The 26,025-nt window shown below is 36.6% G+C and overlaps 1 protein-coding gene across 1 annotated transcript in view; it reads right to left on the bottom strand.

The window, feature by feature from the left end:
* LOC119783884 (coiled-coil domain-containing protein 148-like) overlaps positions 1-26,025 on the bottom strand; it is a 53,479-nt gene that overhangs the window by 25,633 nt on the left and 1,821 nt on the right. The window contains exons 2-9 of the mRNA XM_038285607.1: positions 22,603-22,685; positions 22,077-22,198; positions 18,073-18,176; positions 16,474-16,565; positions 15,373-15,521; positions 10,732-10,827; positions 8,201-8,382; positions 7,735-7,873 (exon numbers count right to left, since the gene is read on the bottom strand). Coding sequence (XP_038141535.1) covers positions 7,735-7,873; positions 8,201-8,382; positions 10,732-10,827; positions 15,373-15,521; positions 16,474-16,565; positions 18,073-18,176; positions 22,077-22,198; positions 22,603-22,666 — 948 coding nt within the window. The 5' untranslated portion in view covers positions 22,667-22,685. The remainder of the gene's footprint in view (positions 1-7,734; positions 7,874-8,200; positions 8,383-10,731; positions 10,828-15,372; positions 15,522-16,473; positions 16,566-18,072; positions 18,177-22,076; positions 22,199-22,602; positions 22,686-26,025) is intronic.

Here is a 26,025-nt window from a genome sequence, read left to right as displayed (position 1 = left end):
TGTTCAGAAGGAAAACAGTCCTTTTCGATGTGAGGGCTGCCCATAGCTATTCATCATTGTGTCAGCACTCTCAGAGGCTGCACCACTTGGCTGCCTCATTGGAACAGAGGGAATGATATTCATCTATGGGCTAATAGCGGCTAACTGACAGTGTGAAGGCATTAGACGGCTGACTGGTTTTATTGAAAATGAGTAGCTGACAGACCCGCCGTTGCAACAGAAGAGGCAGGATTAGTCAAGCAAATCCTGCTTATTATTGCGCAACTTTGAAAGATTCACCCCATATTACTCACTCTGCCTCATCCCCTCCTTCACTGTCCCTGTCTTAGGTTATTTGTTTTTGATGCACTTAGCATAAACACACAAATTAGCATAAAGAGAGTTGGTTATGTTTGCAGACACCATATATCCATGGTGTGGGGATGCATCAAGCTGCACAGAGTTCTGCTCCACACCCCCAAAGCATGGCAGGCAACACTTGGTTTCATTAAACCACATCTCATCTGTGAAATTCTGCAGCATCCACATGTCTTAGTTGTCCAAAACAAAAAGAATCAGAGGACGGAATCCAAAACTGTAATATAGTGAGCCGAACAAAAGTTATTCACAATTTATTAGTTTAAGCTGATCAATTAAGAGTGCAGTATTTTGGTTTCATGTGAAAGGTCTATACCATTAAGCACATAACTGTGAAAAATAAGTAGAACAACATTTCTGGGTTTTCTTATTTACAAATAAACATGTCAAGAGGAGGTAGTGGATTTATGTTTGCCTCCTGTTAAACTGATCAGAAAATAAAGTTCACTGCCAACCTTTTTTTTATCCAAATCTATATTAATAAAGCTGTCTTCTAAAGCTCTTAGATTTAAATTACAATAATAAGTGATCAGAAGGCAAATAAAGCAATATTCAAAACACTCAACATCCTAAGGAGTGAAGGAAAGGGAAATGAAGGAAAATGGAAGTAGTGTGGCCCTTCTACACCCAAACTGATAGACAAGGAAACCATTAATCAGAAAAGCAGTTGGGGGCCCATGTTAACTCTGGAAAAGCTGTAGGGATCTATATCTCTGGTTGACACAAAAATTATGAATCATGCATCTCATATATATGAGTTATGGGAACGATGCAAGAACAAAACCATTGATTAACAGCATTAAAAGTCCAGTTAGCAGTTTAGCAAACAAGGACATATGTGAAAGAAGGTGCTCTGGTCAGATGGGAGAAGACCTGAACTTTTGGCATGGAGTGCAGTGTCATCCTAAATGGATCCAATACAGGGTAAAGGGATAGAAAACCTTTGGGACGTCGCAAAAAAAGTCTTTTCAGCCTGCAGCAGCAAGATCTACAGTAAAATATGTTAGATAAAAGTAAACTAATTTTTGAAAATGGATCAAAGTCCAGACCTAAATGCTGAAGGCTTCAGGTATTTTGCAAACCAAAGAGTGCATTGTCTTGATCTGCAAACCTGAAACACCCAAAACATCTTTAACTATGAAATGTGTCAGTAGCCTGACGATAGAAGCACTTTACAATTTTCACTTTTATTTTCAAAAATATAATCAGGTATCATTTCCCTGCTAATGCGTTAGCAAAATGCTTTACCTTGGCCTACCACAATAAATCCAACAACATAGTTTATGTTTCACAGTTACAACTAGGAAAATAAATAAGGGATATGTATACTTTTACAAGAAACTCTAAATATCCCTTTTGTTATTGCAGAACTTTATGACATTGATATAGTGCATTATCATATGGCATATGACTTCTTGTAAATAAAAAAAATAGTAATAAACTAAAATGCCCGTCCAGCAGAGGGAGTTCTTTACACAAAGTAAGTCCTTCCATCTGTCAATAAAAACTCAGAGACTGTTTCAACTCTAAGTGAGCAAAACACTCATTAAATGCATGTCTTCATCATGCGCTATGCATTATACTATAACTGCAAATGTACAAATGATTAGAGTTATTTGTACTGGGATCACAGCTGTAAGCTGAGGCTGCTATGAGAAGTTATTAGTTCCAAACCTCTTGGATGTAGTCACAAACAAATTCTGAGTCTTGGCAGACATTTGCTTGAGTTATTACTCTACAAAAGTCAAAACGTAAATGCAGAACCTGAAAAGGTTGAATAATCTATGTGACTGCATGATTGATAAATAAGGTTCTTGTGATACACAAAAACCCTTTGCCTTGCCCATGCTTTCTATGCTATGTATAGAATAGAACAAAATAGAATATAAAATAAATATTTTTTTGTTCTATAGGGGAGACATTTAAGTATAAGTTAAAGAATGTATTGATCATTGATTCAGCACAGATGAAACCTGTGCTGAATCAGTAATCTGAAAAATTAAAACAAAAATTAAAAGAAAACATGTTTATCTTAGTGTATTGCAGAAGTATTAACTCCCCTACGTGCTTTTCCTAGTTTAACAGCAATCAAACAAGCTACAATTAATTCATGGCATTGACAAGCTGCAAGGAGGTTAGAAATGTAAAGTGCAGATAAATCAATACATTTTCCAGTGTTTTCAGCAATGAAAATAAAAGCAAGTGACATGAACTAATGTTATTTCTTTGCCACCTTTGCACACAAAGAAAATATTTTCTTTTTTGCCATTTTGTTTTTGCAAAGTTGTTTAAACCTGGCATCTATCTATTCAGATTGCAGGGAACATTTCATTTCAATCTGAAAAACTCACACGAAAAGATAAAGACAATTAAAGAGAACTTTATTGACACAATTATTGTAAGACTTTGGCGCTCAGACCTCGGCAGGAATCATTAGCGCTGAATTTTATTTTATTGTGCAGAAGCAGGTGTATGAGAACAGGGATGTTTCCTCACAGGCCTTAAACTGGTGTTGGAGTGAAGGTAGATGATGTTGGTTCAGTCCATAGACTGCTGGTTGGTGAGATGCTGTGCTTGAGCTGAATTGGTGAGATCCTGTAGAATGTGAGCTGATACTAGTGTTTCACTCAGGGACCCAGAAAGACAAATTTTTAGCTTGATAAACACAGGTTTGCATGAGCCTTTCCATGATGAGCAAGCATTAAGCGACAGTGGAGAGGAAAAACTCCCCTTTGGGAAGGAACCTCTGGCAGAACCAGACTCACCAGCCGGACCGGTTGATATGTGGTTGGGAATGCAATAAGAGTCCGGGAGGAATTACACTCTGATAGGGATGAGGTTGAAGAAGCACCATGGAAAAGCCAGATGGAGCCTAGCTATGATGGTGGAGAAGGGGATGGAGGTGGTTGAATCGGGGTAATCAGAGTCAAAATCAGACATAGCACAATCACTGCTTGCGCTTGCCTGGGTAGCAGACTGAGTCGTGGATTTGCAGACCTTTTAAGACGAGCTCTGGATGCTGATTGGGCTTTGTGGAGGTGCGTTTCAATGCTAATTGGTTTGAATTAGAGGCAGATGAGCCTCTGATGATGAGGCTAGTAATTTAGTTTCTTCCGTTGAACTTCCGACTAGGCTTCATTTAGAATAATTCCACAAAGTCTTGATTTTAAAATTATTTTAAATGTTAACATTGAGTTGGACATTCTAATGTGTGAACATTGATCTGAACATATCAATTTTACCAGGAATGTCACTCATTTAGCTCCACCCATCAACCATGATGGTTTGTTCAGGGTGATCTTCTATGCCTCACATAGCATTTATTACATTTTATCTCCTTTGATCAGAGCCACTTCTTCTGCATTTTTTTAATGTATCTGGCTTGTTTTAAACTGCAAAACTGACTTCTAATGAGTTTCTTGGATGGATTTGTTTTTGCAACTCTAGCAAAAGGGCCTGATTTTCATGGTGTGAATCTGTTTTTATCCATGGACTGTCCAGGCTGAGCTGTAAATCTCTGCTGCTCCTCCACATTCGCCATGGTCCATCTTGCTTCTTCTCTAATCAATGCTCTCTTTGCAGGGCCTTGAAAGTTTAGTTTGACAGCCAAGTCTTGGTAGTAATGCAGCTGTAACACCCCCTTCTCTTTTCATATGTTGGACAGAAAACAGCTCTTTACAGTAGTCAAAGCTTGTTTTTCTAAACAGCCAACGCTACTATATAACTTCTGTACAACTTTGTCTCTGAGGTGCCTGCTGTGTTTCTCAGTCTTCACGTTTACATATGTTCTATACAAAAACTCTAAGAACCTCACAAAAAGCCTTGCATTATGCTAGTTTTGAATAACAAAATAGACTCTGGTTATGAAAAAGGTTACTTTAATTTGACAATTTGACTTGCTAGAATTACTTTCCTTCTGTTTAATTATTTTGAATAATTCCATAAAATCATCCAAACCTGAGAGCTCCTGCAGTGGCAAACTGCTGTACCCTAAATACACAAAGCAGCGTCATCAAAGATCCTTCCTCCTAGCAGCTTTATAACCTTCACTGCTCCCACTAAGCTCAGTAAATGTTTACACTCATGTTGATTTTTGCATTGTTGCTTTTTTAGTCATTTTAAATAGCATTCTGTTGTTATTTGTACATCTCTGATGTTGCTACTTTGTTAATTTATCTGACTTCTTTTAAAATGTCCACAGTTGTATATTTTGGTTATTTATTCTTTTTTAGTGTCTGCACTATATATATTCAAACTTCCTTTTGCCCTTACTGTGCAGTTTTTCTATTTTTGACCTTTTTCGCTTTATTCTGTTATTTTTTATACAGTTTATACATGTGTCACAATGTATATAATGCCTGTTGCTTTGCTGCTGTTACAGCATAATTTACCCAGGGACAATAGAAGGATTTTATTTTTTATTCTAAAATTACTTAAAAGCTTTTTCAAAATTAGCTAATCATTAAAAAAAAGTTTATTTTAACTTAAGTATAACCACTTAGGTTTTTGGATTCCGGTCTTTTAACGTCTGACCCTTCATTTGGAAGCAAACATCAGATAAAAGTCTGTCTCTAAATGACATAAATTGAAGGTTACACTAATGGCACATCAGCATCTATGCATCTAATCAGAGGGGTTTAACAATATCATTCTATACCCATACTGATTAGCGAGCCAGTTTAATTATGACTAATAGCTGAAATTAGGTGGAATCAAAGCTGGAAAGGGAAGAGAGCGGTGAAAGACACCTCTCCTCCTCCTCTACCTACTCCTCCTCGTCGCAACACCCCCGAGGCTGAACGATCAGGGCTCTAAATGTGGTACCCAGCTGGAACTGATATGACGACAGGTCTCTGGGTGAGGGTGAGGGGAGGAGAGAGGGCCTGGCGGTTGTCATGGCGATATGAGGTGGCGGCGAGAGCCAGTCGTCCACAGTGTGTGACACGGCACATCTTGCGTGCTGAGCAGATCATTGTCCAGGCTTATCTTGGTTCAGGGTGCTGAGCTACATTGATCAGGGAGGCTGGGACTCACACTGGAGGGCTGCTTCCAACAGAGTGAGTTAGGGAGGGGGAAACGTGCAAATGACTGCGTCAACATCACAAGGAAGCCAAATGCAGGTTATTTGACTTGTTATGCACTAAGCAGTACTACATATATAGCAAAGCCAGGATTTGTACAGGGATGAATCAAACTTAAGTCTGTCCGTTTACCTCATAGTTAATTTCTGCGCTGAATATATGTTTTTGGTCAAAAATTTGGAAAAAAAATAAAATGTTTCTGTTTATTTATAAAATGCAAACATGTTTGTGTTTGGATTATTATCAATACCAGTTATCACACCAGTGGAACCATTTAATCTTTAGGTCCAGATACGTGCTGTGTTGGTGCAGGTGATGTGTTGGTTGATTATGAATTCTGTTTGCACTCATTAGTCAGTTTTTTCCCTGCAAGAAAAATAAAAAGCATGCCTCTTCAAGTCAGACTTCTGCCTGGGAAAATTGGAGATCACCAGGCAGCTCCAAGTTCAATTACAATCCAATTTATTTTGGGTTATTTATGTAGCTGCAGTTTACAACACATATCATCTCAAGCCACTTTACAAGACAGATCCAATTTATATATAGAACTATATATAATCAATTCAATCTAGTCTAAGAGACAGATTTCAGTTCACCTCTAATATTAAGCAATACAGTCAGCATTGGTTTAGAAAACCAATACGCCCACCACCAATACACAACACATATATTAATGAATGTGTTTATAAGACTTGCTTTATTTATCATACAATAAAAGTATAATATGTAGTAAAATGCAAGTGAATCCTGTCATTGAATTTTGCTGTCAGTGGAACTTTTTTCAGGTGAAATTTCTTGTTGTGACAAAGTTCATGACATCAATTTAGGATTTGTTTTGTGCAAACATTACAGTATTGAAATTAAGTTCGTATTGTTATGATAATTTTAGTGAACAGTGGAGTAAACAGTAGCTTCAACGAATATTTATAAGATCGCAGTGCCTTGTTTTATTCTACTCTTTTGAACTTTCAATCTCCCAGAGCAACAAACCTTTTTTTTTTTAAACATATACATGTACATATTATGCACATACTTTGTTTTATTTGTTTAGAACTTATTTAGAAAGAATAATTTGCAATTAAAATCTCATATTTGCAGTTAAATGCGATTTTTCAGAGACATGGCCGATTTAAGTTGACAGTTATCTTTTAATATAACTGTGTATACTTCCAAACTGGAAAAAATATTAACCTAACCTCAACTCTTACAGAAAAAAAACACCAGTGGAAAAATACAATATTCTGGTCAGCAAATATAGGAAGGGTTTGAAATATTAAAAAGAGATCCCTTTTTAATCACACCAAAATAAAAAGGGACATATAATCTTTTCACTTTGTTTAATTATCTTTTTGGAGATGCCTCTCTCATTTATTTTCAATAATAAAATCTTTGGATGAAACAAAATAACTTTAAATCTGCTGGGGAGTAGGAGTGATAACCAATTTTGGAGCAAAAACAGCATTAGAAGCAAAAAACAAAAGTATATGATTAATAAAGAAATGCCAGAAAGCACAAAACAAAATTCTGATAATCCAAGCTAGTTATGAGAAAAGCATCAATAACTGGAGCAGGTCAATATACTTTAGAGCTTGAGGAACATTCAGACTTGAGAATATTTATGCAAAAATGTATTTACATGTTGCCTTCTCTCTTTCTTTTGTTTTCAATCAGCAACATACAGTAAAGAAGGCAGTGTGCACAGAATGTAGCAGAGCTAAATGAGGAACAGAGGCTAATTTGTTATCATTATGTCATCACAACAATGTCTAAAAAAATCTTATATGCATTGAAAGTGAAAGTTTTTTTTTTTTACAGCAATGTATAGTTTGTCACAAACCTCAAATAAAGAAGAATCAAAGGCTAACCAAACTGAGGCTGAGTGGTTTCCCTTTTTTTTTTTTTACATACAAGTAAATCTTTTCTAAAACAATTTGACATCTAACCTTCTAATGAACAGGTGAGAAGAAAAACTTAAATTCACATTCGAACTAAACATCTGTTGCCAACGAACCACTCTGTTGATTAACTCTGAATGATTCATTTTCAAAATTAAAAAGAACACTATATGAAAATCCTGAAAATCAGATCATGGAGTCAGATCGGAACACCAAAGAAACAAATTTAGCATCTGGAGAACGGGGAATCGAGATGATAATGGAAGGATGGGTGTGGGAGGAGTTTGTGAAAAACATGACAGGTCAGAATGTGTAAAAGCTGTGACTAACTGCTTGAGCATCTGTTCTCTCTCATATTTTACAAGTGTGATCAAATACACAAATACACAAAAAAAACTAACCAGTTCGAACGTTGTCCTGTCAGGGAACTGCCTTAACAGCATGTCCATGCAGAGCGCTCTGTAGTTGGGTATATCATGAGTGTACATAGAAACTGTGAACTGGAATCGCTCATGGTCCTCTGGACACCAGCCACACAACCTGAAACAAGTTGAACACAGAAAAGCCGACGCTGCTTCAAACAACAAACTTAACAGTCCTTTAAAGCTACTGTAACAGACAGCAAAATGCACAAAGCAGCTTGGTGCAATCAACCACCTGGGGAGAAAATCGTATCTGAATCATCAGCATGACTTGGAGAAAAGTAACAGCATCTACCACAGACATGCTCCAACTCGTTCTGCAGACTTCAAATTCATTATTTTAACATGTTTACCAAATGAGTTACACTTAAAACAGGATAACTTTGCCAAATTATTTCATATTATTTTGGGAAATCAATATCATATCATTTGCCACTTTGCTAACCTGTCATTTTTTTCCAGCTGCTCCTTCAGACTCTGCAGTCTGACTTTGTACCTCTCTGAAAGGGACTCAAAGGCGTGGATCAGAGAGTCCTTCAGGTCCGGATAAGGGCAGTCAGCATTCAAAAGCTCCTCAGGAATGATTTCTGAGCTCATAACAGTATCCAAAGTACCAAAAAAGTATTTCTAGAAGGGAAAATATAGCCAAAACAAAGTCATTATCTACCACCACATATTTCTCTGATGTTTCAGCAAAATATTAGTGTTTGTTAATTTAGGTAATTCAAATTTAGATGTATTTTTTTATGTAACAAATAAGAGAGCATATGGTATTTGGAGATAAACTTTGAAAAAGCAAACATACAAAAACATCTGACCGCACTAATAGGAAGAACGAACTTTTCAAATACAGACATCATTTTACCATTTCAATTAAATGGAAATGGTCTCTAATTGAGAATCTCTAAAGAAAATAAAACACTAATGAGCAAAAAACACTCTGATGTAGCATGAAGCTGTTATGAATCTGAAACTATTTTTTCTCAAATTTACAGATTAGGTCAAAGGAATAAAATTAATAGTAAATCGTTTTGCCTACAAGTTACTTGCATAAAAAAAATACTGTGAGATTATTATGATATGAGCTCTCTAGTTTTAAAAAGAAATCATAACATGACATTTATTAATTAGGTTAATAAACCTTAATGTCTACGCAAATTAAATGCCTTTCTTTACTCACAAGAACAAAGAAAATATTTAAACTTAATGTCTGACAGGAGGTCCTAACATCAAAACAGCTTAGATAAAACTTACAGATACAAATATTGTTTTAGTAAGAATGTGAAAATGCAACTGTCCATCTCCCATTAAAATGTCCTTTTATGATTTCCAAATTTTCCAGCATTTAATTAATATGGTTAGAAATCATGAAGCTTAAACAGATCAGATAAAGTACACCCTCAGTCTGGAAATTATTTAGTAAGGAAACGGTAGCCCATATGCTGTATATGAAAATTAAGAAAACATTTTTGACTGAAAGACTCTGCTCCAATAATTCGATTTTACAAAAAGTGTAAAAATATCTTAAAACAGAAAGTTTTAATATTCATTTCAAAATGAGACACTGTCTCTGCACATTTTATTTCCAAAAAGGCAAGGTGACCTCTACTTTACTACTCACAACATGATTTATTTTCATCTTAGGGGACCAAACCTGCAGAAAAAAGTTATTCTTGTGCATCATAAACAAAGTTCTTTGCTTTTAAAGTCATGATGACCGTTACTAGAGTCTCAAGCAGCACATTGCTGTGAACTAAGCAGTGGCGGCTGCTGCTCTGTGAAACAGGGGAGGCTCAATGGTGTTAATTACATCTAAACGTCACATATTGCATTAAGAAATGTTGAAACACATAAACCACTTTTCTACAATGGGTGAAAATAGCTGTTGTGAAGCGCTCTGAAATAATAAACCAGAAACAACATCAAGAGAATGACCACTTTTCCCTCTCAAGTCAGGAGGAAAACATCCTCGCTGTCAGTCAAAAAAACGTCAGTAAGTATGTTGGCCAATCAGCATCGAGCAACCAGCTTCACGACCCACCCCAGCTCCATGGACCCCCTAAGAGGTTTAGCCTCACTGATAGTGGCATAGTTTGGCATCTTATCTAATCAGGGCTCTACTTTCTCGCTGCCTACTTCAATAGACGGAGGCTAAAACCTTAACAGGTATTTCTCATAGAGATTCACAGGCAGTGTTCTGCTGCTGCAGAGCGGATGGAAAATCACATCCGAGAGCGGAATAAACAGCGGATTAATGCGCAAAATACTCATGAAATCAGTTGCATTTTAGCACATATTTAATGCAGTATTATTACTACATTTATTAAGTTTTCCAGTGCATATTTTACCATTAATTTTACAATATTTAAATGGGAAAATTAGGCTCTCTAGTATTAGAAATTACCACTAGCACTAAGGTGACTTGACTGTCAGTCTAAGGGAGTTGTCAGTCTGGGTTGAATGGGTCACGATCAACACAGGTTCTCTTTGAATAAGTAAGGCAAGGCAGGGCAAGGCAAATGTATTTGTATAGCACAATTCAGTACAAAGACAATGCAAAGTGCTTTACATGATTAAAATATAGGAAAATAAAACAGATTCAAAGCAATTAGGAAAAAAAAAAAGTAAAATGTTACATTGATACTTAAATTGTTAGAAAACTAGCATCGTTGGATGCAATTACCATATACATTCGGTACGGAAAGTATTCAGACCCCTTTAAATTTTTCACAATCAAAGAAAAGTTCATTTTATTTCTCATTAATATTTAAACAAAGAGTGAAAAATTCAAAGGGGTCTGAATACTTTCCGTACCCAATGTATCTTAATATCCACCTTTATATATATATTCAATTTCATATGGACTTTGGTTGAAAGTGACTTGCCATTCAACAGATGTAAAGTATATACAGTATGAAAAATGATGATCTCCTGAGAAGCAACTGAAGCTAATAGCACAGCAAGTATTAAACATACCTCCAAGCCAAGGTCTGTGATCTGCTGCTCTGTGTGCTGGTACTCTGCATTGAGCTTTGCAATTATGTCCATTTGTTGGTCTCTCACAAAATTGATCTGATAAATAAAAAATGAGAAGCAGAAAACTGTTTTTAACTTTAACTCTATCAAATAATTTGTTTAATAGCAACAATAATTCAAAGGGAGACTTCTGGGTTTAAATTACAGCACATTTGGTCTTGCACTCTGAGAATTTGAAAAACTGATTGAAGGATTCATGGGACCTAATCAGTAGCTGCTTGTCTTCTCAGACAGCTCTGACACTTTATATAAAACTCAAATGGAAACATACATTTAAAACAGAGAAAAAGGAATGGGTTGTATTTCTGTGTTTCCCAAGGCAGAACTCACAAATGAAAAAGTAAATAGCTGTTTTTATTCACACAAACATGAATTGGGTTGGCACTTTTAAGACGACATTCATAAATTGCACTGATTGGCTAAGTTGTTTGGTTGTGGGAGGGAGCACTAAATGGTGCTTTTTATCTCTGACTGTATCAATGCTGAACAAATTGGCAAAACAAAAGAAATGAGTTGCTTCAAATGTCTTCACAGCAGCTGGAGCTCAAGCGGGAAGACTGGCAGTTGGAAGATTTGGAGCTCAGTTCCAGCTGCATCCACACGTCTGAGCATCCCTGAACAAAATATCAAATCCCAAGTCTCCTTAAGGTATAAAAGGATCAATAAGAGCTATGTAAAAGCATTATCTTATCTGATGATTCTTGGTTTGAGTTGACGTGTTGAAATCGGTGCTACTGAATGAAATTTAGCATTTAGGTTAAAGACTCTTTAAAAAGCACCCATACCCCTAATATTTTTATCATAAATGTTACTGTATATAACTGAGAATCTTGGTGTATTTAACAGAATTAAGGCAGTGCATGATAGTGAAATGAAAGGAAAACCCTGCATAGTTTTTTTCCAAATAAAAATCATAAGCATATCAGGTCAGGAAAGCTTTGTAAAGCCAATTTTTGCTGTATTTACAGCTGTATGTCTTTTGAGTTTTGTCTCCATCAGCTTTGCTCATCTAGAAACTGACCAGAAAAAAATTGCAAGAAAAAATTCTGTCAAACTTGATGGAGAGCGAATGGAAACAACAGTTAAAGAATTTGATTTAATTTTGAAAAGTTCTTCATCTAAAAAGTCACCTTATTGCTCTAGCTCTAAAAATTGTTTGGTTACCTTGTAAAAACAAAAACATTTTTCCTTTCACTTTACAATTTTCCATCACTTTATGTTGGTCTATGATAAAACAACTATACATTATTTAGTAGTATAAGTTACTTTAGATGACAGCATCCACATTTATTCTGTTGGAGAAAGATAAATTGCCATATTACTAGAGGCATGTAACTTAAAGGAAAAAATAAAGAACAAGGTAGATCAATGTTTGCTGTTTGTGGAGACTTTTCAAAAGATGAAGAAATAATAAAGAAAAGGTAAAAGAAAACTAAATAAACTTTAATGACTGAATCAAACATGAAAATATTTTTTAGAAAAATCTTTAAAACTGATCATCATTCGTATTGTGTACGTTTTTACTAGTCTCAATATTTGCATGAGTTAAACAATGGTTAAACAATGGAAATGCAAACAGAGTAAGGGCCGGATTTATCAAGATCCAATTTTGCGTGCAGTAATTTGCGCTCGCAAACTGGAATTTTGCGCGAGGGGCTGAACCATGGTTTGCGGGTCATTTAACAAGAGCGATTGCGTAGCTGGTGGCAGGTGCAAAACTGTTGGAGACGCCCTATTTAAATGATGGTTTTGCGCGTTTTGTGGTTTGCGGCAAAGTAGTTTGTAGTCTGTACAAACTAGTGCATTAAGAAATTTAAATCTTACAGTGACCCCCAACAAAAAAAAAAAAAATAAGTAAATATATATATATATATATATATATATATATATATATATATATATATATATATATATATATATATATATATATATATATATATATATATATATATATATATATATATATATATATGTTTATAAATTGGCAACCTTTATTCCCTAAGGTGGTATGTGCTGCAGTAAAAAAAAACAAAACAGGTGTTTTGTATTGGCCTGAGACTGTGGATGAGATCCCCGCAGCATTTGGCACGTTGCTCCACAGGCGCAGGGGGAGAACCCCGACCCCGTCGGACAGCACTTCTGAAAAAACGAGATTGGGAGATCCCAGCTCACGTTGCAACCGTACGCTGGAATGACCCAGATGCAAAAAAGTGCAATGTTGCAAGGAGTTCTGTGATATCTGGTATTGCGTGGGTCCTCCTTGTGGCTGGCTCCAAATCCATTCGGAGTTCCCCCAACAGCTCCAAAATGGCAATGCTGGATAAACGACATGTTTTGATGATCTTTTCTTCGTTCATTGCAAAAATATTCACACGGAGTGAAAAAATGCGTTCTCTGCGTCTCCTTGCTTTATTTCCATGTCTCCTTCTTGCGACAATAACCGCTGCCATGTGTGCGCAATTACGCATACAGACCATTTGCACCTTCTTTTGAAACGTGTTAAATATAGAGTCAGATACCGTTAGCAAAATTGCGTTCAAGTTTGATAAATCACTTTGCGAGTGCTAAATTAATATATTTACATGTTCTCCTCCCACAAGACGCACTTTAGCGTGTAAACGCCCCATATTGCATATTCATTGCAGAAAAAGTACTAAATGGATCAGAGGCGCTATTTAGCACGTTTTAAAGACCAAATGCTTTTAGCACGCTGTTGATAGATCAGTTTGTACATTTTTTAGCGTGCGCAGTGAAATAGCTCACGTTTTAATACACGCAAACCTTTGATAGATCCGGCCCTAAGGGCCGGATTTATCAAGATCCAATTTTGCGTGCAGTAATTTGCGCTCGCAAACTGGAATTTTGCGCGAGGGGCTGAACCATGGTTTGCGGGTGATTTAACAAGAGCGATTGCGTAACTGGTGGCAGGTGCAAAACTGTTGGAGACGCCCTATTTAAATGATGGTTTTGCGCGTTTGGTGGTTTGCGGCATGGCGAGTTTGGACAGCAGAAAGCGCAAAAGGAAATTCGACCCCATGGAAATGGAGGTATTGGTGGATGAAGCCAACAAACATTTAAGTGAACTACAGCAAAAACGTGTGACTGTCACACAGATAAACGCTATATGTGAACAAATCTGTAATAAAGTAAACGCTGTTGGTGAAACCTTGCGAACAGTGGATGAAGTAAAAACAAGATACCAGGATATTAGAAGGCGAACCAAAGAAAAACTGGCATATAACAAAACATCTGCGAACAAAAGAGGAGGGGGCACAGTAGATGAGATGCCTCTGACCAGCATTGAGGAACAAGTACAGCTGACGCTCTGTGAGGAGCAAATCACTGGAATTGCAGCTCCAAAATGGCAATGCTGGATAAACGATATGTTTTGATGATCGTGTCCTCGTTCATTCCAAAGATATTCACACGGAGTGAAAAAATGCGTTGTCTGCGTCTCCTTGCTTCATTTCGATGTCTCCTTCTTGCGACAATAACCGCTGCCATGTGTGCGCAATTACGCATACAGACCATTTGCACCTTCTTTTGAAACGTGTTAAATATAGAGTCAGATACCGTTAGCAAAATTGCGTTCAGGTTTGATAAATCACTTTGCGAGTGCTAAATTAATATATTTACATGTTCTCCTCCCACAAGACGCACTTTAGCGTGTAAACGCCCCATATTGCATATTCATTGCAGAAAAAGTACTAAATGGATAAGAGGCGCTATTTAGCACGTTTTAAAGACCAAATCCTTTTAGCACGCTGTTGATAGATCAGTTTGTACATTTTTTAGCGTGCGCAGTGAAATAGCTCACGTTTTAATACACGCAAACCTTTGATAGATCCGGCCCTAAGTGTACTACTAACAAGCTCCTGATTAAAAAAAAAAAAAAAAATACCAAACTTATTTTGACTATTAAAACCCTAAATGATTCATTTTAACATTTGTATAGATGTATAATTCCAGCAATCCAAAATGTCACGATGAATACCTTCTTAGAAGCATATAATTTATCTTTAAATTTGAGCCTTAAGCAACTAGTTATAGGTCTACTTGCAAAGCGAATTCCTTTTTGTATTTAGAAAACAGGAGTGAAGGTTGTTGTGTTTGTAGGTGAGCAGCCAGCCAGCAAGAGAATATGAGGCCATGGGAAAAAACAAGTAGAAGTGAGCAACACAAAGACAACAAAATGTCTGGCAAATGGTTCAGTTCAAGTGGCCTGCCTTTTAAACTCTCTCTGAATGGTAGCTCTAGAGCCAGCTACAAACTTATTGGAGTCAAACAAATACCTGATTCTGACTTTGGAAAAATGAATAGCTGAAAGAAAAGGGTCTCATACATAATGCACAAGTGCACAAGTTCAACTCAGTTTATGAAAAGCAAGAGTTTAAACTTTAGTAAATGGGCTAAACCAAAATCAAAAGTTGTTCAATTCTATTTGATATCTGCAGAAATTCTTTATCGCACGGATTGAAAATTGTGTTAGTCTTTTATAAATAAGGCAAATGCAGCTTTTTCTTAACTTTGCTGTAGCTAAACTGTAGACATATGATTTTTTCTTTCATATTCCACAAATACCTGTTTTTGTACTTGTTCCCAGTTTGATGGGTGTTTGAGCTGCTGATCGTCCATCTCTCCCAGTCTGGAGCGCAGGTCATCTCTGAGCTGATACACAGGATCAACAGTAGATTTTCTGAATTCCTTCCGTTCCCTTTCAAGAGATTCCCCTGAACATTAAAAGGATATTATTATTATTGCTGGGCGTATTGGTCCTTTACGAAGTTTGAATCTCATATGAGCCGTGGGCTTTTTGTATGTAGACCTATTTCAAACTGGCTGGTTTTCAGGTTAGGCCAAGCTTTTTAGCAGTTTTTCAATTGGGTGAGGCACTGGTGGAACTACACATTTATACAGTTGGTGGCCAGAGGGTGGGCAAAATTCTATAGATGTCCTTATCTTAATAAGCATCGGTTTATCTAGGTTGGTACCTAAAGAACCTGTGTTCTTCTCTGTTGGCTATCATCATGTGCATCTAGCCTGCTCTCAGTTACAGGGGTCCTGTTTTGCAGGTTTATCCTAAATGGGGAAAGATATCATTATTTCAATTATGATATTGTGTAATATGAAGCAGAAAAAACAGCACCTAGGATATATATATATATATTTTGCACAGTAGCTCTGATTTTTTTTAATGCTCTTTTATCTGCAAGCAATTTCCTCTCAAATGTTGCTTTGTATTCACCCCAAGTATTTATGTATTTATTTTGAAACTCTCCATGGTTCTCTTGGTCTGCATTGGTTTTATACTCTTAATTGCGCATCTTTCAATGGTAGGTTTTATCTAGGTGTGATCTGTCAAACAGCTTCGGTTGCTCCTGAAACGTCAGGTCAATTTCCAAAGTTGGCCAATGGTCTCCTGGCCACCAACTACAGTACCTCCACCTCGGGTGTTAAAGCATTCTATAAGGGTTATTTTAACGTGCTTTATCAATTAAAACCACTTCTAATGTGTGCTTGGATCAACCACTTAGTTTAGAGTGGATGATTATTTTACAAAAAAAATGTCTACCGGTAAGTGATTATGCATCCAAGTACTGGTGATCTATGTATAGATTTGAGGAGTTTTGGAAAAATTCTGTTCAGAACTGTATAAAAAAACAAATTGTTAATTTGGTTTACCATATTGTTGAAGTAAGAAGATGTCAGTGTCCGTTATATCCATTGGTTTGATATGATTGAGAAAATGATGGATATTGTCATCTTCTTGCTCTCTGTTTAGTGAGAGAACAAGAGAAATTAGTTCATATCCACAAAACACCAAAAAAATCATTTCAAACAGATACTTAAGAAAAGATGGGAAATTAATAACAAAGCCTTTGTCAACAAATTAATTAATGTATTTATTAATTTTAATGTTTTTATGCTGGCAGCTCTGCAGGAGGAGAGATCACAGCATTGAGGGAATGTCTGTTTCCCAGCCAGCTGCCTGATCACCCTCTCTGATTGGTTGATGTGTCAAGATGCAAAAGTTCAGATTTTGAAATGCTAGGGTCTGGTTTTAACATGCTTTACTCGGGGATAAAACACAGACAGAATATCGGACCGAGACAATTCAAAATGTTAAGAGATTCCCAGATTTGTGATATGCAGTCCTAGCCTTCTACTGAGTAGAAGTTCTAACAGATTACACATGGCAGGATTATCTCCCCGATGATTAGGCCTGTGAGACCCTGATATATGGGCCCCTCATAAGGGGAAGACTAGGGAAGAAACTAGCATGATTTTCTATCCTTTTGAACCCCCTTTAACTCCCAAACAGGGGAAGTGTCTGAGTCCAGGAACAACATGATATCTCTCAGGGTCTTTTGGAAAAAAAAGAAGCTGAATCAGCAAAGTGGATATGATAAAAAATAAAAAAAATAATAAATTGCATAAACTGCATAAATTCCTATAGTAATTTAATTTGTAAATTACCATATTTTTCTTATAGCATGACACTAATCTCTCAACGAATACTTAGAACCTTTGCAAATTTTTCTTCCTATGCTTTTGACAGATTTGGAATAAGTTGCAAACATCCATATTTTCTTGAAGTTGTCCACCTGTGAAAACCACAATGAAACAGCCAGTGATGCAAATTTTAGCTTTTTAGCAACTGGTTGGAGACTTGGTATAGCTGTGTGAAAAAAGACAATGTAACTATAGCAAATAGTGAACCACTTTTCTACCTGACAATATAGCTTTTCACATCCCATGGTATTCTTATTGTTAATGTGTGGAAGGATGCAGGAAGCAGCATATCTATATGCCTCATTACTGAGGCACACTGTTGTGTACATCGTTAACCTTGGTTGGCTCAGACACAGTCATCATACAGCCAAACATGCTGCACCCCAGAGCTAACACTGCCCTTCTCACTTCACAAGGCAGGACATTTCTGGCCCCCTATCCCCCATCGCTGCACCACAGAATGGCAGAACGTTCTCCTAGTCTGACACAACTATTTCTCTCAAATTTCTCCTGGTTACTTCACTACCTCAATTCAACCCCATCAAGAAATCAATTTATTGCTCTCTTTATCTTTTTCCCCCAACCTGTACATTTTTGTTCTTTTTCAGGCTGACTCCGTCAACTCCTATTTTAGACACCACCTCTTTGTCATGTAGATTTCTGCGCAGGTGAAAAGGGGGGGGCTTATGGGGAATGGTTTTCTTTGTGTTAAAAGCTGATTCAAAAAACTGCAGCAGATAATGACAAGCGGTTTTAGCCTGTACTTACTCAGCTTTTTGCAGCCTGGGGCATTCTCTGCTCCACACCTGCCGGTGCTGTCGTAATAAGGAGGTCTCCTTGGTTGCCTTGGCTGCACAGCACGTCTTCAGAACCTATAAGATGAGGTTGATTTTCAAAGAAGAAAAAAAAAAAGGCACTGAAAATGACATTCTTGCTTTTAAAGGTTCATATATTTTAAGCTGAAGAAATATATATTTTGACACTTTGAATGCAGTGCAATTTATGCATTCTCTAAAAGTCAAAAGAGAAACTTTTAGAAGAAAGACTGTTGCAAATTGAGCCCTGAAAAAGGTTCCCCTCATAATAGAAACGGTAAGCCTTTTATATCTAATTACAACAACCTTCTTTCTAGAGACATTTACTGTAGTCTTGATTCGCATCATTGTGTATGTGAGTCTCGTAAGCTGAGGTAATTCAACGGAGACACCAAAATAAACAGTGGAAAATTGAAATAATCAAATAGACAGTTGCACTATATGCATGAGGCATATTATTAGGAGAAAAAGAAGCATACAAAGCCTTAATCTAGTCTCATTTGTTTTGCTTATATTTTGCATGTTCTTCTGAGAACTGTCAGTGAAGCAATTCTTTGTTTTGTTTTTATGCACAGGCTAGTGATTCAGATAATTGTACACAATAAAATTTCACATACAGAGTAAAATAAAAACAAACAGCCAGGGTTGGTTGTGTCAAAGTTCACATACACTCATTGTTGTCATAAATATATCGCAGTGTTTTTATCACCATTACATACTTATTATAATACTTTTGAAATATTCTCTTATCTAGCAATATGATCATACAACGAAATAACTAAGACATTTTAACAACAAGCAATTGTAGCAAAACTTTGGATGCATAGATTGTTTAAGGTATAGTCAGAAAGAAATAGCTTAAGTTTAGCAAGTCTCTATGAAAAACATGATTAAATGTGTGACAAAAACCAAATTCAACATTCCGGGAAAAGAACCTCATGCTAACTGTGAGGCATAGTGTCAACTGTGGGATTGTTCTGGCTGCAGCAGCGCCTGGTCAGCACAGCATCATAAAATCCACCATAAGCTTTACTGTGTGTTATAGAGTACCTGGAAAAAAGTGTTTGAAAAAAATAAAGTGTAGGACGAATTAAACCCTGCGACCTAACAGCTGCAAAAAACACTAGTAAATCCACCATGGACAGACTGAGAATTGTAAAATGGGAAGTCCATGGCATGAGGAAAACTGGACCTTGGTCTTTTAACAATGCTATGGGGTGACTTGAAACAGCATCTGCAGACAAGCAACACCCCAAACATCTGTCTGAATGTGATGAGGAAGGGGAGCTCCCTATGAGGCATGTTAGATTTTGCAAGGTGGCCATAAGAATCACTACATGACATTTTTGTTTAGGTTACCCCCACCCCTGCATCAGCTATTAAATGTTAGGATTTCCTAACTCTTCTCTTTTTTTTTTTTTTTTTGTTTATTTAAGTGCACAAAGTACACTTTAGTTTCTGTTGAAAATATCAACCTATAAAAACTATTAAAAATGCTTTCTATTTTATCATCTGTATCAAAGTGTTTTCTTTGCTGGCCTGATATTCTAAATGTAAGATTTTTTAGTAACATTACTTGGATCATAAAATTAACAGAAAAGTTTTTTATTTGCTGTGTAATTAATATATATGAGATCTAGTGAATTTAGATACTTAAACATAGGAATGTTTCAGTCATATTCTGATAGAGTGAAAATGACTCGCCTGGATTAAACATGTTGATGTGTCTTCTTAAATAGTTTAATATCTAATATTTGAGTCTCCCCTAGACAAAATAGGCCTACATAAAGCAATTAAATTGCATTGTTATTTGTTGTATGATATGTGGTGATATTATTTTTCTGTCCTGAGTAGAGTCAAATATTAACACTTAGAGAAGAGAAAAAAAATGTGCTCGTCTATGGCTCGTAAAAAATCCATAACAGTGTTTATCCTTAGCTTCCTATTAAGAGCATACAACTTACATATAAATCCAGATAGATAAACGTTGATGAGGGGAACGCAAAATGTGTTACCAACAAAACAAAAGATAGTTCTGCTCTGAGGCAAAACATTCCCAAGTTGTTTGATAGACATGAAGCAGTTCATCATTATGTTCATTATGTTATGAACAATGATTTGTAATATTAACTTTTAAATATCAGCTTTCTGAAGTCAATAATTAGGCATCTAATCTAAACTTGTTTGTGTTCTTAGTCTTACATGTAATACAGAGAAAGACACATTCCAAACGCCAGGTGGGCTGTCTCCTCCCAAAAGGTCTCTTTTTTCATTTTTTTTTTATCCCTGCTTAATCTATGCAGGATCTTTGGGGCAAGTGCATATCTGCAGTAAGAAGCATGGGGTCACACAGAGAGAAGATCGTAGCGAAGGCCAAGAACCTGTCAGACGAACTTTATGCAGCATAGATGCTTTCTGACTTATCCTGGAGATGGAGAGTCTGGGATTCCCTGCTGTTATTTAAAGACCAGACTTTGCGTCTATGGTTCCTCCAGTTTTTTTTACCCCAGAAGTAGTCCACAGTACTAACATCTTTTTCTTAAATGACTGAGTCTTCGATTGAGCTAAACTTTAACTCTTTATTTTGAGCCGAGCAAAGAACGAGTTTAGATAAGTTTTTACGTAACATCAAAAATGATGTCTCCTTCAATTTATGAGGGAGAGTAAATAGACCACATAGAACTTATACATAATTACATTATATTCAAAGAAAAAATTAAGATTTTAGGAGAAGCATATGTGTCTAGTTGATTAAAAAGATGATCCTAACACTACTGAAGCTAATACCCCCATGAACTGATCTTGGATAAGCAGAAGAGTATTTTTAGATCTTGGTCTTGTGAGATTATTTGTTTACTTTGTTGTGTGGGAAATCTGAATCTGAAAAATATCAAGGTTTTAGTTTTAACATTTATTACACACTTAATTTTTCTATTGAGCTAACATTTCTATTTTAATAATAAATATTATTCTATGCCTACAGTATGAGGGTAATAGAGCTCACTTTCAAGTTTCTATGTCATTTGAATCTTTTTTATATTCTTTTTATCAGTATTCATTTTTCTAACTAGGTGTTGAAGTTGTATTCTTCCCGTTCCATCCTAGAGATAAAGGTCTATCACTTTATCATGAATTAACAGGTGAAATGGTTCAAGTCACTGTTTGAAAAAATGCTTTTGTTCTATTTCCCATAATCCAACTTCAGACCAAAACAGATATAAACCTAAATCTAAGCCCACTCTATTTTTGTGATGTCAAGAGTTTAGTGTTTTGAAATGTACCCAGTAGTTCCTCATAATGCAAAACATATTCCAAGCTCAAAGCAGCTCAGAAGCTTTTATTCATCGCTCGCCATAAAGAGCGAAGTTGAAAGGGGCTTCTTTTCTTTTCATTTCATGTCAGCAGAGTAACTTAATATGAACATATAGTCAGTCTTATCTTTAATGCACAGAAAGCAGCATAAAAGAAGCCATGGAAATGATGCAGTCCAACTTCTGACAGCTCACTAATTAAAACAAACCAGGTCTAACTACTTAATAACCGCTGACCAATAACTGTTCACTATACTCAGAGACACATGAATAAGAACTTCAAATGGTTTCATTTGAAACAACAAAGAACTAAATTAATATTCACAGCACCTTTATTCTCCATTGCAGGACCCTTAATGCACAAATTTATGTTTGTAATCTAACTGAATGTGCAATGGAGTCAATTTAAAAGAATGTGTTTCACATAGTAAAAATATGCAATTTGGTATTAATGGAGTAATACTGTGTGGTAATCACTCATCAACCTCAGGTTTTTGTCACTTCATGCCCTGCTAAGGATACCGAGTGACTTTACAACAATTTCCTCCTCATTTGCTGCTAAATCACAGCATTGTTAAATATACCTGGGATTAATTTCATGCTGGATTGTTTTTAGGTCATGGATGATCCTTATAACAAAATCTACCTTTTGTTCAATGAGATTGTACTCCAGGCGACTGGCATCCACAAAGGCCTGCAGCGTTTCATATTCAGTCGGTTTGTACCTGGAGCTGCCAGGACTGTTTTCCATCCGCAGTGTCAGTTTTTCTGCATGAATAAAAGCAAATGAAATGGTTGAATTGGAATACTTGAAACACTCCACTCTTTGCTTTATGTCTGAAGGGAAACTTTAATGCCGACTTCAACTGAGAAGATAATATAGAGGCAGGCTGAGGGACTGAGAAACCATATGGATATTTTAGACATTACTGCACAGTGGGGTTAGCAGACAGCAACCTCATACCGTCAGACATATTTTTTCTAAGTGCTTCACTTGCGACTTGGGAAGAAAGGCAAAGGAAGAGAAACAACATAGCCTCTGACAAAAACGTCTTAAATATGGCAGCACCTGGGGCTTTCGACAGGTTTAGTGAGAAAGAGACGTACAGCAGTTCAGTAGGCCAAATTGTCGGAAGTCAGTAACACATCAGACCCTCTTCTTATTAACTCACCAGCATCTTCTGCCCTGTGGCTTGAGAGGAGTCTGGGTAGATTCAGAGCACTCTTGTTCTGCATCGCCTATGCAGTAGATTCCCTTTAAAAAATAGAGTAAAGCATCATTGTTTGAGAAAAAAAAAAATCAGCAAAGACATTTTGCTCAGGCAATAACTTGCATTAATAAAGCAGATAAGCATTGGTTGAAAATACTAAGATAAAGTAACAGAAATAAGTCAAGACAAAAACACAGCAGTATGTGAACCAATGGTGTGGTATTGCAAAGTTCAGAGAGCAAAAACATCAAAGAGGATCAACCAAATATTCTGCATTATTAGAATTTGTTTCATAAACGGAGTGAAACCTCAATAAGTTGTTACTTTCATTCTGATTTTGCAAGGTTTCTATCTTGGTCAGTTGAATAACAACCTGCTGTCCTTTTGTGAATCTCTGATGTTGCTGCTATTTTCAAATATCCATTACTATAAAATGTTCATAGCTGTATATTGGTTATTTATTCTCCAGGTGCACAGTTCTATATTGTTAAAATAGTTTACATTACAGTATTTTATTGTTAATGTTTTAACTCCTCACTATTATGGTATTGTTATACATTTTTAAAAGGTCTACATATATGTGAACATTTTCTATCATCTTTTTGCTGCTTTAAACACCAGAATTTCCCGGTTGTGGGACAATAAAGGGATTTTCTATTCTATTCTACTCTATTCTATGATCCTGGCTTAATTCTGTGGGTCTACAGCACATGCATTTAGTTTGCTTTTCAAAATGAGAGATTTCTTCTCCTCAAATTTACATAAACCCAAACAATTACTGGTGAGCAGAGAGGTCTAAATATATTCCTTTCACTGCAGCATTATTTAGTACAAAAAACAAAAGCAAAGACAAATCCAGATTTTAATCTGGGTGTGGTTATTTATGGTGGCATGCATCCCACATGAAAAAGAAATGCTCCCAATAAAATTGTGTGTTTTAAAGTCATATACTTAGACAGCTTTTATAGTCATTTTGTATACACATAGTGTACACAGTAAATGAGCAGCAGCTTAGCAGTGAATTTTACTGTCTAAAGTCAAAGTCTTTGTGGTGCCATGCTGACTGGATGCATATTACTTCTTACCGATTTAAAAAAGAAATGCTTCCAGAACATAAATGATCCTGTGCAATACTTAAGAGTGGGCATAATAAAATGATTTATCTTAGTCCTGACCAAAGCATTTAGTTTAACATAGCTAAGCAAACTCCATATGTTTACATTGGGCATGGGAAGATATTCCTCCTATGCAACTAGTTGCCAAGTAAACATCATCTATCGCTTTATGGGTGACCCAAGCTGCTCTTTGCTGCAGTTCTACAGTGAGATTTAGAAATATTTTAGCTCCCTTACCAACTTGCTTCTTGTGCAGGGAGCCAAGATAAGCATGGCCTTTCCCTCTGTCTTGTAGTCAGAGGTGAAAACAAACGTGCCGCTGTGTTGTGTCATGTTTATAATGCAAGGAAATAGGAAATGAGACATGAGTAATTAAATGTTACCCTGATCAACTTAAGCAGTAAAGTACTGTTGCCTTTTCGAGATCACATATTGCTTGATGCATGAAAAGATCAGCTGTTCTGTTCTGTTCCAGTGCAAAATCTTGGATCCTTCTTTTTTTTTTTGGCCTGTTATTCAATTTCTTAACTCGGTAATGTTTGTGATCTGTTTAGAATGGGTCCAGTCATCTGACTTTCAGCAGTATTTGATCATCTTGACATGCCTCTTTTGGCCACACACCATTCAGAAGAAAGATCATAACTTTCTAAAAGGTAAACATGAAAATGTATTAAGTAACTAGTTATGCACTTAGGAATTACATTCATTTACAGCTATTATTTTCATAGAGTCCTTAATCTGGGTTGACTTTATTTATGCTTATTTTTTTGTTAATCAGAAAATGTATTCTTTAGAATCAGAAGCATAAATTGAGAGTACAAAAAGAATTAGAATTTGCAAACAGGCTTATTTGTCAGATTAAAAGTACCTTGTCAACTTGCTTTTCATTAAGCCCACATTTATGAATTAATAAATACTTCTTTAATAATCTGGCATAGAATATATATATAGTTTATTAATAATGACACTACATATTTATTTTACTAAATCGTGTTACTGAAATAAGTGAACATTACAATTATGATATAATCTGTTGAAAATAAGAAGAATAAGCAAGATTCTCAATACAGTGTAGTCATTGATTCTTCATATCGAAAGGAGTCATCTGAGGAGGCCACTATTGCCTAAGGAAGTGTCCCAGCCACATCCCAACAAAATGAGGCCAGGGACATAACCTAGGACACCTTGAAGGCAGTGGTGCCACCAGGGGGCGGCTAAGGGTGGCCACTGCCACCCTGTGCAATGCCCTGGCCACCCCACTGGCCAGTGTAAATTGTAGTAGCATGAGTTAAGCATTTCAACCCATTATGCACAACCAGCGACGTAACATTAAAAAACACACACAAATCCAAGATATGAGTTGTGTTTACTTCAGTCTTTAGGATTTCTAAAGGCATGTTTACCACAATAGTAGCTTCAAACCCTGAAATTATGGCTTTTAGTTTCAGTGTGCTACTCAAGATCAGTGGCCCCATCTGGCCACCCCTATGATACATTTCTGGAGATGCCACTGCTTGAAGGGACTCTATCTCTTAGCCAAGCTGGGGCAACTCTGACTTCCCCAAGAGGAGCTGGAGGAGGTATCTATAGAGAAGGAATCTGGGTGTTTCTGTTTACATCACCGCCAGCGTTAGATGACAAGTTGAATATGAGTATAGACCAGAGGTCACAGATTAGCGGACCTCTGTCCGGATCCCGACCTGATTTAAAACATTTATCAATTACCACTTGTTGTCCGAGGACAGTGTCTAACTGCACTTGCGCCACTTCTCCTGTTAATATGGTAAAGCACTCCGGAATGTATGGCACCAGGCTGCAGGTGATATTAATTAGCCAATGAGCTAGCCTGGGTGCCATTCCGAACTTAGTCCCGCCCACAATGCTTGAGGTAGGAAAGTTCGGTCTGGCATTGCTCAGTAGTAGCGCGAGTATGCTCGCACAGTATCTGGCGGGCCAATCAAATTGTCAGGGCGGGTTTTATACGATGATGGACAGATGATCAACAGTAACGTAATCAACCACATGACCAAAGCGCGCATGGGCGACAACAACAATGGCTGCCGCTGGAGAGTTGAGGTGTGTAGATTCTGCTATTAGGTCTGTTCTAGAAGATATCGACAGCAAATTAATTTTAAAAGAGGAACAGAGAAATGCGATCAAGGCTCATCTTCTTATTCTAGGCGTGCAACTGCACGCTTTGATTTTTGTTGACAACAACTGTGCCTGGCTTAACATACGTCACGCACTCTGTTGCTCTTATTGGTTGTAG

This window comes from Cyprinodon tularosa, unplaced genomic scaffold (genome assembly GCF_016077235.1).
Source record: "Cyprinodon tularosa strain WSP-4 unplaced genomic scaffold, ASM1607723v1 ctg212, whole genome shotgun sequence".
NCBI classification, from domain to species: domain Eukaryota; kingdom Metazoa; phylum Chordata; class Actinopteri; order Cyprinodontiformes; family Cyprinodontidae; genus Cyprinodon; species Cyprinodon tularosa.
This window is presented reverse-complemented; position numbering and strand designations above follow the sequence as displayed.